Below are 11,903 nucleotides of genomic sequence, written 5' to 3' on the forward strand. Positions count from 1 at the left end.
GGCTCCGGGAATCGTTCCCTGAAGGGCCCGGAGAGCCCCGCGCGCGGCGCCGGGAGGCGGCTGCCATGGCGTGAGGGCTTAACGGGAGTTTTTCCCCAGATGAAGTTATCCGCAAACGGCTGCTGATCGATGGCGATGGAGCTGGCGACGACAGGCGGATCAATTTGTTGGTGAAGAGTTTCATTAAGTGGTGCAATTCCGGATCTCAGGAGGAAGGGTATCTGTTGTTTTGCTTTGGTTTTTTAAGTCTTGGAACTGCTTAGCTTGCGTCTCAGTGGAAAGCAGGGCTCGATCCATTTGGAAGAGATCCGCGTTAAAATGCGCACAGCTGCTTTTCTTTGGTGTTTCCAGGACAAACGCCGAGGACTGTGCTGGGAGAGGAGGGCTACAGACGGGTCAGGAATCACTGAGGGCTGCGGGCTGTGTCCTGAAATCCGCCCGCACCGCTCGAATGCCCTCAGGATTGCTGTGCCTGCTGCGTGATCCAGCCGGGAGTCCCGCTCTTTATAACAGGATCATGACTCGGATATTTTAGTTGGCAGTTCTGCGTTTGTTCTGTTAGGGAAGGGAAATACTGCTGGTATTTCTGCTGCTGTCGTTCTCTCTCTTTTTTTTTTTTTTTAAGTCTAAATTAGTAAGGTACGAGTGACAGCCTTCTGTGGGGTCTCTGTTAGTAATGGATATAAATTCCCAGAGATCACAATATTACCAGTGTGTAGACCGAGAAGCACTGCAGTATTAAAATACTAATTTGGTGGTCACAGAACCAACCCAAGCTGGAAAATTTATAAGCTCTGGGTCAAACTGCTCACTGCTTTAATACCCACTTTACACTGATAAGGACATGATGCTGGAATTAATGTGTACAGTGTTTCTAGCTGCTCTTCCAAAAAATTATACACTGAATCTTTGAAGTGTTTTCTTTATTAAATGATTGTTTTCTTTATTGAGTGATAGCTGTCCCTTATGCTACATGAAGTTTTGTTTTCTTGCTCTATGAAGTTAGGAACTATTTTTATGCTGCTTGACAGTAAATGTCTTGTCTGTTTTCAGATACAGCCAGTACCAACGAATGCTGAGTACTTTATCACAATGTGAATTTTCAATGGGAAAGACTCTTCTGGTGTATGACATGAACCTGAGAGAGATGGAAAATTATGAAAAAATCTATAAGGATATAGGTAAACATGAGAAAATGTTACTTGTTTGTGTTTGACAGTTTGTCTTACAAACAAGCTCAAACCTGATGAACATAATACATACATCTGATGAGTGGTTTGGAGGTTTTTTGGGTTTGTTTTTTTTTTTTTTCTTACTAGCTGGCACTCGTATATGTGCTATAAGCATCTTGTAATTACATAGAATACATACGAACAGGACCTTTTTTAACCTATTGATGTGCATATAGTTTTTAAGCTGATGGAGCTAACAAGCCACCATGTCACAAACAGCTCTTCTGTAGTTTAGCAGAACAGCTTATTTACATGTATTGTTTGAATTCAATATAATTCCATATCTTTTTTCTTTTTCCTAAAGAAAATAGTATAGCTGCAGCCCATGAGAAGATCTCTGAGTGCAAAAAACAAATCCTGCAAGCAAAAAGGATTCGAAAAAATCGCCAGGGTAAGGTGCCACATCTGTATTTACAGTGGTGGGCTTCATTGGTTTGTTATCTTTTAGAATACATTGTATTGGAAAATAGATTCTAAATTTTTGAACATGCAAGACATCATGATTACTATATTCAGCCTGGTGGGTTCCACTGACTACTGAAAGTTTTGGGTGGATGACATAGGCAAGATTGAACCCAATCTCAATGACATGCAGCATCAGGAAAACCTAAAACAGTGTCCTTTCTAAACACCTGTTTTATGAGGTGTACTTTTCCCCTATTTTTAAAATTGTATGCTCATAAATCATTGAAAGCTACAACACTCTAAAAGATGAGCAGTTGATTAGAAACAAAAAATTGGTTTCTTGTGATAAATGAAATGCCAAAAATTTTAGAAATATAACACAAAAGCTTTTATATACAACTGTTTGATCAATGCTGTGGATAATTTTGACCCAAAAGACTAAGTATGCAGCAGTGCAGAGCTATCTTAAGGTGTTTTGAAAAACATTAAAACAGTTTTTGAAGGAAAAAGAATCTGCCATTCTGTCATACCAGAGTTTGGGTTCTTGAATCTGTATTTTCAGAAGTATTTAGATCAACTATTTAAATGTCTTTCAGAATATGATGCATTGGCCAAAGTCATACAGCATCACCCAGACAGACATGAAACACTGAAGTAAGTATAAAACTCCATTAAATTATAATATAGCAGTAAACTAGAAGTCACCAGACTTGACGTTTCCTTGATTTCAGTTTGACTTTTCCTCATGTTTATATAATTCCTTTGACACAATAAAAACCTGTGTTTCTGTGTCCTTATGAGATTTCCTTAATCTCCCATCTGTATGGGTCAGGAGCATTGCTAATTGTTCTGTAGTTGAAATTTTTCCACTGTTAAGGTGAATAAGTGAACTGAGATGTAAATGCACATCTCAGAAAAGGGAGATGGTGGGAAGTCCTTTAACTTGCACCAGCCAGATTCAGTAGTCACTCAAAGTGCATAACACACAAGCAAGTAAGGTGGAATGAGAGAGAGCAGGAGAAAGCTCCTAGGGTTCTTTTTTATGTTTTCCTTCTGGTTGTTGTTCCTGCATGCCCAGTTATAAATGGCTGTGTGGTGTGCCACACATAACGTGCCCTGGCATGCAGGGCAGACCTACCTGTTGTCCAACTCGTCCTGTGTGTAACTCACAGTGCTGCTTGTCACATTCTGGGTTTGCATCATTGTCTGTGCTTTTGGGGCAGTTGTGGGGAGATTATTGAGCCATACAAACATTCCAGGATTTACTGCATCTATGAGTTTGTTAAACTGATTGAAGATGTGGTGTGGGATTACTGTTCCCATGTAAGTGCAGCTGTGCACCTAGCCTCTTCCCACTTTCAGTGAAATTGCCTGGGGAGGCTGTCTTTTCATATTCCATAGCCTTTCATAGCAAATGGAAATTATTTGGTTATACTATTACCTTAATAATAGCATTTTTATAGCTATAAACCACTGACAATATTTCACACATTTCTTTCTTGTATGTTGTTTTTCTGTGCCTTGATTTCATTACCCCAACTTTGATTATTACAGGCAATTCTCATGAGGCTTGACTACTTCTTACTTCATTAGTCAGCATATGATATTTATCAAGTGAGGCTGTAATAAAGAACTACCAAAAATGCAGTTTTTCAGATAATCAATTAAGAATAGAAACAACTAAATGAGAGAAGTTGTGACTGCCCCATTCCTGGAAGTGTTCAAGGCCAGTTTGGATGGGGCTCTGAGCGATCTGGTCTAGTGAAAGATGTCCCTCCCCATGGCAGGGGGTTGGAACTAGATGATCTTTATGGTCCTTTCCAACCCAAACTATTCTGTAATTCTGTGATAAGTGATACTTTTTTATCTTCGAGGATGCTGGATTGTTTAGGTTTGGAGGGATTATTCTAATTTTGCTTAACACATCCAAGCATAAGTTTCTTAAGGAAAGCTAGAAAGAGTGGTGAGTTATAGCTGATAAGGGTGCAGTCTGTAGGAAAGTACACAGAAAATGATACAATGAACCAAAGGCCACCCTTAATTCAGAACAGAGGAAGCCTCACTAACAATGTCACACTTTTCATGGAACTCTTAATCACTAAAAACACTTGAGAAAACTTCTTGTGAGAAGAAACAGAAGGGTTTCTTGCAAGAGTTACATTTACAGCTTTTGCAGGTTATCTGGCACAATAGGACAGAGTTTAGAAAAATACTTTCTTTGTGCCTTTAAGAGTCTGTTTCTTGGAACAAGGAGTCATACAGCTCAAAAGAAGCTGTTAACAGCTTCGTCACAAGTAGTGCACAGGAGCCAATTCAGGAAGTGATAGGAGCAGAAGTACTGAACAACACTGCCCACAGTGTAATTAGATGCTGTATCAGAAGAGCTATTCAGAGAACCAAGAAATGACACAGTCTTACAAAAAGAGATATGAAGGTAAGAAGGCTAAGCAAAGAGTCTCTGGAATGTAAAGTAGAAGGAGTAAAATTCCAGATGTAGCTTGGATGTTACTAGGAAAAAAAAAGTCTGTCCTCTTACAGTCTGCTTACACCTGACAGCACAGTGTAAACAGCAAGATTTGGCCAAATGGAAGTTTTTCAGAAGCTAGAAACCAAATGCTTCCAGAATCAGTATATGAGCCTATAAACTGAAGAAAGGGGTAATGTCACACACAACTCTCTCAGGTATTCCCATTGAGGTACCAAGCATGCTGGCTCAAAAAAAGACAGCATCCTCAGGCAGCACTAAAATAACCTCGTCCCATCCACAGTGAGGTACTTAGGACTGGAGAGCTTTTTGTGGTTCCCTACCCAGACTAGTTGCAGCAGCTGTCAATGGCTTCAGGAAAAGGTTGATTTCCTTGCTGACCCCTCTATGACTCTGCCTGCTAATTAATCAGGGATGATCAGCCTCAATCCACTTCACCTTTAAAGGAGCAGTTTGCTGTCATTGCATGGGGCATAAATTATGATAGGCATTAGAAGTAGAAGGACCACACTGGAGCTTTGGCTGTAAGAGTTGGTGCTCTATTCTCATTTGAAAGGTATACTATGGTTCCTGCTGTTCTTGGCCTCAAAAAGGGTTGGTCCATGGTGAGCTCAAGTGAGAGTAGAAAGTTCTTCCCCCAGACTGTGGTTGGGCACTGAACAGACTCCCAAGGGAAGTGGTCACAGCACCAGTCCTGACAGAGTTCAAGGAGCATTTGGACAATGCTCTCAGGCACAGGGCATGACTCTTGGGGTATCCTGTGCAGGGCCAGGAATTGGAGTTGATGTTCCTTTTTGGTCTGTTCTGGCTCAGGATATTCTAAAATTCTATGAATCTGCTTCTTTGACTTGTATTGTAGGGTCAAGTAAATAACATGTTGTGTCAGGACTGAATTGTTACAAATGCCCAGGGTACAACTGTATTCCAGCTTGGAGGCCTAATTTTTTTGTAAATGTTGTGAAATTACAAGTTGAGAACATAATAGTTTAAAATTACATGAAGTGACCTTACCCCTAAATCATTTCACTTGTTTTGTTTATATAAACAGTATATTTTCTAGTTCTTTCTCCTCTACTTAAAGCAAATCTGTTTTGCGAGAATTTTACAGAATTTTTTAAGAATACTCTGACAATCTCTCTTCAGGCAGCTAGAAGCTTTGGGAAAAGAACTGCAAAATCTTTCTCACATTAAAGAAAATGTTGAAGATAAGGTAAGTTTTTCAAAGAGATGGTTATGTAATAGTCTATTAGGAATACAATTAATGTAGAGTCTGCTATGAGTTGTTTGGCTGTATGTGCTCTCTGTTTCTTGCAACATGTATTTTATCATTCCAGTTGGAGCTGAGAAGGAAGCAGTTCCATGTTCTCCTGAGCACCATCCATGAACTTCAGCAAACCCTGGAGAGTAAGTGCTGTTCTTTGGTAATAGATATAACTGGGTTGTGTTTTAGCAGATCAAAAGGAATCACAACTTCCAGCAGGGGGAATGGCTCTGTGCAATTGAGGCTGGTGACCTCTTGAATTGGCAGAATTTTTTCCCAGTAGTAGTCCAGAGCCTGAGACTGCTCTGAGTTTTTTTTTATTCTACAAGCTACCCAACTGTGCCATTTCCTGACTAACTTCAGGTTAATTTGTAGGCAACAGAATTCTTTAAAGTGTGAGGATGGAGAATAGCCATTTGAGGTGTTTTTTGTTTTTTTTTTTTTAACAGAAAGTATTTCTTACAGAGAGTTATTATTGTGCTTATTTCTGAATTTCATTTTATAATTCCTATTTCATTAGTTTTGAACATGTCACTACTACCATGGTATCATTTGAGGCTTTACTAAAAAAAGTGTAAATACAAGGAAGGTAAATGACAACCTACTCAGACTGAATCTGTGATAGAGCAGGGACTAAAACTGTCAGACATGAGAGCTAAATTCAGGAATTAGTTGTACTCATCTTTTCTCATACAAATGCTTAATATTTTCAAATCAGCACTAACTTTTTGTGCTCTAATATGGGTAATATTGTTTTAAATATTTCCTGTATATTTTCCAGGTCTTTCAAAGACAGAGCAATTGGTACAGCCTCTGAGCATGACCTGATTAAATGCAGAGATGGCTCTAAGAGCAGACTTTCATTCTCTAAGGCCATCTAGATCTTCTTAAGCAGAATGAACTGTTAATCCTAGGTGCACTTTAGCAGAAGGTTATTGTTATTATGTGTTAATAACACTTGCTTAAGTGTTACTCTTGAAAATGCATTTTCATGTGAATATATAGATTACTTTTCAGGGTTTTGTGGAGGAAGTAGCAGTTTAGTGAAAAGCACAGCTTCAGTATAAAATAAATATACCATTAGCAGACAAAGAGAAAGAAGGGGTTAGAAGCAATCTGGTACCATTTGCTTCAATTGACACTATAGAATTTACCCCATATTTCCAGTAACAGCTGTTAGAGATAATCCTTCAGTTTTTAAGAATGTTATTTTGTTTGTTTGAACAAGTTCTGCAATATAGTCTGTATATATGGCCAAGCATATTTGACTAACAGTAATATTGAATTTTAGATGATGAAAAACTTTCAGAAGCTGAGGAATCACAAGAAACTCAGATGGAAGCAGAGGCCAAGCAGTAGATGTCATCTGAAGACTGACAATTACTACTTAAGTCCAAGTATCTTCACTTTCTGTTGAAATCAACAGTAAGAGAGATGGAGTTGGAAATAGTTTCCTACTGCTTCTGTGAATTTTTATACAAAATATGTGTTTTGCATATGTTTCATGGGAAAAGAGTTGCAGATGTTTGCAGGCAGGCACTCAGTGTTAATCCTCAAATTTTGTAATTTGTGACAAATATACTTTGTTTCACAAAGGATGAAGCTTTTACACCATACTTGTGAATGAAGGTGTTTGTAAAACTTTGCCAATAAAAGGTGTTTTCACACATTTTCCTATTTTTAGTAGGGATTGAGCCTCATAATAAGGGCTTCTTTTCTTACATGATATCAGACTGAGGGCAGTGCATCTTTTCATGAGTCCCAGTTTCCACACCCTGTTCTGGATGGGACCTAAATCTGAACTAAGTTGGTTCTTAGTCTTTTTAAGTAGCTGCCATTTAGAACTTACTGTTACTAGACTAGAATTTGATCTTTTCATATAAAATAAATTACCTCTATGGAATTAATGCTTGTTAAGGGTTGTAAAAAACCAAAAATGATACTGTACTAGCTTTAATTTTTTCCTCAAAGTGATGCAAAGAACTGAAACATTCCAAGCCTTGCTCTGCTGTATTTATTGTACCACATCAACAGTCACATTTTGAAATGGCACGTTTAAAACTTCAATTTAAAAGCTTTGTTCTTGAAGAACCAGGAATCTAATCCAGTACCATTTATAATCTGCTTCTGTATTTTATCTGTCGATTGACTATTATCAAAATACATCATAATTTCTGAAACAGATGGTGGAACTCTTCTCATGATGAAAAACTGAAGCAGTAGAGCAATAATCATGATGTTAAAGAATCAGAGATACTTTTGCTATTAGGAGGCAAAGTGGAATCTATCCATCCACCTGGATCATCCTGCTGTCTGAGCAATCCGTTGGGAATTAAGAAAAGTTTCAACCTTCCCCAAAAGAGAAGAGAATGGAATATGCTCTATATTTTGTAAGGCAGGGAGGAAGGAACAAGGGGCAGTAGTAGGTCTAAAAACACTCACTAAATGGAGTCTTGCAGTGGTTTGGGTAAATGAAAACACTTTGGATCTCACTCAGATTGTGCCATAAGCATACCTGGTTCAGGTGAAATAACCAAGTTACATGGAACAGAGCTGCTATCTCACTGGGTGACAGCTGAGGGGGATTTCCACAACTGAGACTTCAAACATTTATAAGCTAGATGCTATGTAATTCCTACTCTCAGTGGATCTGGGTGGATTGGGCTGAACAGACAGATCTGAGCTTGTTTTGCTCACATTCCAAGTTTGCTAAAGGCAAGCCAGCTGAATAAGAAGTCACACAGCTTCAGTAGCACAGTGCAGCCCTGAACTAATAAGCTGTCAGAAGTCTTCTAGTTCACAGCTGGTCAGCTCAGAATACAGGGAAGCTCAGGTTTGCCTGATGGAGCCTGTACAGACATGCACTGCTTCTCATGCACTACGCATTTGGCAGGTTGAGGGGTGGCTAAGCAAACAACAGGCATTCAGTAGAAGTACAGCATCAAAAAGTATTAAGTGTACAGGGTTGTTCCCCTCATAACAGGGAATGGTGAAATATTTTGTAAAGTAACAACACTAAATTATTGCCAAATCAGGGAGGAGTCATGAATATATGAATTATGAAGGTCGTAAGTGACAAGGACAATCTTAAAGCATATTAATTTTTCTTTGTGGTTGAAATGGCCTCCATGAGCTATCTGGACTGTGTTTTGATGCAGTATTCACCAGTTAAAAACAGGCTCTGTAACAGTGAAAATCTCCAATTTTTCCATACATTGTTTTACAGATTTATCCTTTGGAAATTACTTGGCTCATCAAATATCTTATATCAGAATTTGCACTGCTCTGTACAGAACCTGACTAGAAACATGCCAGCACCTAAGTCTGTCCCTCTGGTAAAGAATATTACAGAGAAATAAGAGTTTTGTACACAAGAGAAGCAATAGAAATGCATGGCAAAGGAATATATTCTAGATCAAATTACAGTAATACAATCTTGAAAATAAATTACTGCCCTGGAAAATCAAGTTGCCCTAGTGCAAGGTGGCAGCAAGAAAGTGACATCACCAGGCCAATCAAAGAAAAAAGTAACATCAGTTCATTGCGAACACAACCTCAGTGGAACACCCAAAATACTTGCTCCTATTTTTTCAGTATTTATACCTCTAACCTCTTGAACATTAGATTTGTACCAAAAAAAGAAAACCAAATGGAATTCATATACCAGCCAGTATTTAACCTGCCTTATAAGCAAGACTCCAGAAGTTTTTTGTGTCATTTTTGCAGGGCACACATGATGGTCACTGTTCCATCCCTGCCTAGAAAGCTCTGCTCTGTCGTGCTGCTTACCTGCATTGACTCTAAATGTACCTGTATAAAAACCTATGTACAAAAATTCAGAATCTCAACAACCACACTATTTTAAAAAGCTGTTCCCTGGATTTATGATTTTCCTTGATTCTATCTAAGCTGAAAAAATATTATATGCCTAAGTGGTCCATCCCAGGGCCCTTGTCGTGTGGATACAAAAACAGAAGGAGAAAGAGAGTTGCTGAAGCGATAAACTGACATTTTCAGTGCCAGGACTTGTTTTTCTGTCCTGTCCAAAGGAGAGCAGCAGAGGGAGAGTGGAACATTGGACAGAATTGGCAGCTTGGGCAGGATTTGTTAAGACAGATTTAGCATGCTTCATGAAGGGATGGAAGAAGGAGGAGAAATAATGTCACCATGACACACTGTCAAATGATGGGATATCTCTGAAACCATGTTAATTTGAAGAAAGTTGCTGCCAGCAAAGAAAATTGCAAAAAAAAAAAAAAACCCAAAGATTTATGAGCTAGAAATTATGAGTTATTTGAGATACTTGTAAGTTTTTCAGACGTCACAGCTGGCTTGTACCATGCTTTCCCTCCTTCACTCAAGGCTCAGGTGGGTTTCCTTTTCACCTGAGTTTAAAAAACTAAGAAAAAAAATTCAGAAATGCAAGCAAGTACTGTTAGTTCTGCTCTGGCAACCTGTGTGGCTTTTTCTTTCTCGACTAGCTGCATTACAGACACATCCAGTGTATGAACCAGTTTATAGATCTATATGCAACTGACCCTGGCGAAAGCAAGTTAGCACCAGAGAAGTGCTCCACCTTTTGTGCTTCACCCCAATTGTCAAACGTGTTCTTGGGTTACCTCAGCCTCCACTTCCCAAGTCTGTTTTAATAGAGGTTGTTAGCACTGTTGCAGAATTCCCTCCACTCAGCCCAGGGCTACACGACACAGGGCTGTGTGTTGCTGGGCATCGTGCAGATTGATGAAAGGCTGTTCCTGTGTGCTGGGCAGTGCCACAGCAGCCACGAGGCAAAGCCACGTTTGGCTTTGGCTTGTGTCCACCCTGGCCTCGTGTGATTCACCTGCCTGCTGGCAGCAGGAAAGTATCCAGCAGGAGCTGGCATGGCACGGCATGGCAGTGTGAGCTGTTCAGTGATGTGCCAGAGGCACTTGGGGAATGAGACACCAGGACATTCCAGCCTGTTCAGCATCCTTGTCCCAAGGATATTCAAGAGTAATCCTAAAGCCAGGGATGCAGTGTGATGTGGGCTCTGCCTGGGCTAGCAGGGTCCTGAAGGGAAGGATGAGGGGCTTACACCTCTGTGCCAGGTGAAACGATGGAGGGCTTGTTCAATGGAAAGAGCAGCTCGGGACCTGTCCTGGCCAGAGGCTGCGCTGGTTGTGTTGGGCAGCCATTGCTAGCTGAGTGGCAGGGGCTGGACTTAATCAAAGAACCCACGAGGCAGGAACTTGGGGACAGACTCGTTTTTCCGCACTTGTTACATTTGTGTCTGTGTGGCTTTTGTGAGGGCCACGAACCGCGCGGCTCTCGGGAGCGGCTGGCGCCGGTGCCGACGGGATCCGCACACCCATCCCTGCATCCATCCATCCGTGCATCTCACCTGCCCGCTCCCAGGATCCGCACACCCATCCCTGCATCCATCCATCCGTGCATCTCACCTGCCCGCTCCCGGGATCCGCACACCCATCCCTGCATCCATCCATCCGTGCATCTCACCTGCCCACTCCCGGGATCCGCACACCCATCCCTGCATCCATCCATCCGTGCATCTCACCTGCCCGCTCCCGGGATCCGCACACCCATCCCTGCATCCATCCATCCGTGCATCTCACCTGCCCGCTCCCGGGATCCGCACACCCATCCCTGCATCCATCCATCCGTGTATCTCACCGGCCCGCTCCCGGGATCCGCACACCCATCCCTGCATCCATCCATCCGTGCATCTCACCTGCCCGCTCCCGGGATCCGCGCATCCATCCATCCATCCATCCCACCGGCCCGCTCCCGGGATCCGTGCATCCATCCACGCATCCCATCTGTGCATCCCATCCCACCGGCCCGTTCTCGGGATCCATGCATCCCATCCCATCCCACCAGTCCTTTCCCGGGATCTGTGCATCCCTCTGTGCATGCATCCATAAATCCCACCGGCCTGTTCCCGGGATCTGTGCATCCATCCGTCCATCCCATCCGTGCATCCCATCCCACCGGCCCGCTCCCGGGATCCGTGCATCCCATCCCATCCCACTGGTCCTTTCCCAGGATTTGCGCATCCCATCCCATCAGCGCATTCCTGGGATCCGCGCATCCATCCATGCATCCCACCCATGCATCCCATCAGCCCATTCCCAGGATCTGTGCATCCCACTGGCCCTGTTCCCAGTGCTTCCCAGCCTTGTGAGCCCTTTTCAGACATTTCCTTTTTCATTTTGCTACCGTTTCCCATGCACAGCCAGTCTTGTCACTGTCTGGAGGGGTTTAAACTCTGGAGAATCATGGAATATCCTGAGTTGGAGGGACCCACAATGTTCATGGAGCCCAAGTCCTGGGCCTGCACAGCCCCAAGAGGGTTTTCCCTGCTCATTCCCACACTTCATTTTCACTGTCTTGCCTGAACTACCCTGATTCTCAAAGCCTCTCTCTAAAGTGCCCGAGAACACATAAAACACTGCCAAGGAGCAGAAGGTGCAATCCCAAAACCTCTGCTCTTTGGGATGCCACATGATGCAACACAAGCGTA

General features: G+C 42.0%; 1 protein-coding gene across 1 annotated transcript; it reads left to right on the plus strand.

Moving 5' to 3' along the window:
* The first annotated feature begins 6 nt into the window (after positions 1–6).
* On the plus strand, positions 7–7,563 carry THOC7 (THO complex 7). Its single transcript, XM_014306725.2, has 7 exons — positions 7–217; positions 1,054–1,181; positions 1,537–1,623; positions 2,234–2,291; positions 5,266–5,332; positions 5,457–5,526; positions 6,675–7,563. Exons 2-7 carry the CDS (start codon positions 1,073–1,075, stop codon positions 6,740–6,742), a joined length of 459 nt encoding a protein of 152 aa, XP_014162200.1. The 5' UTR covers positions 7–217; positions 1,054–1,072; the 3' UTR covers positions 6,743–7,563.
* Positions 7,564–11,903: the final 4,340 nt, after the last annotated feature.

The sequence above is a fragment of the Geospiza fortis genome, unplaced genomic scaffold, assembly GCF_000277835.1.
Source record: "Geospiza fortis unplaced genomic scaffold, GeoFor_1.0 scaffold70, whole genome shotgun sequence".
In the NCBI taxonomy this organism is placed as follows: Eukaryota; Metazoa; Chordata; class Aves; order Passeriformes; family Thraupidae; genus Geospiza; species Geospiza fortis.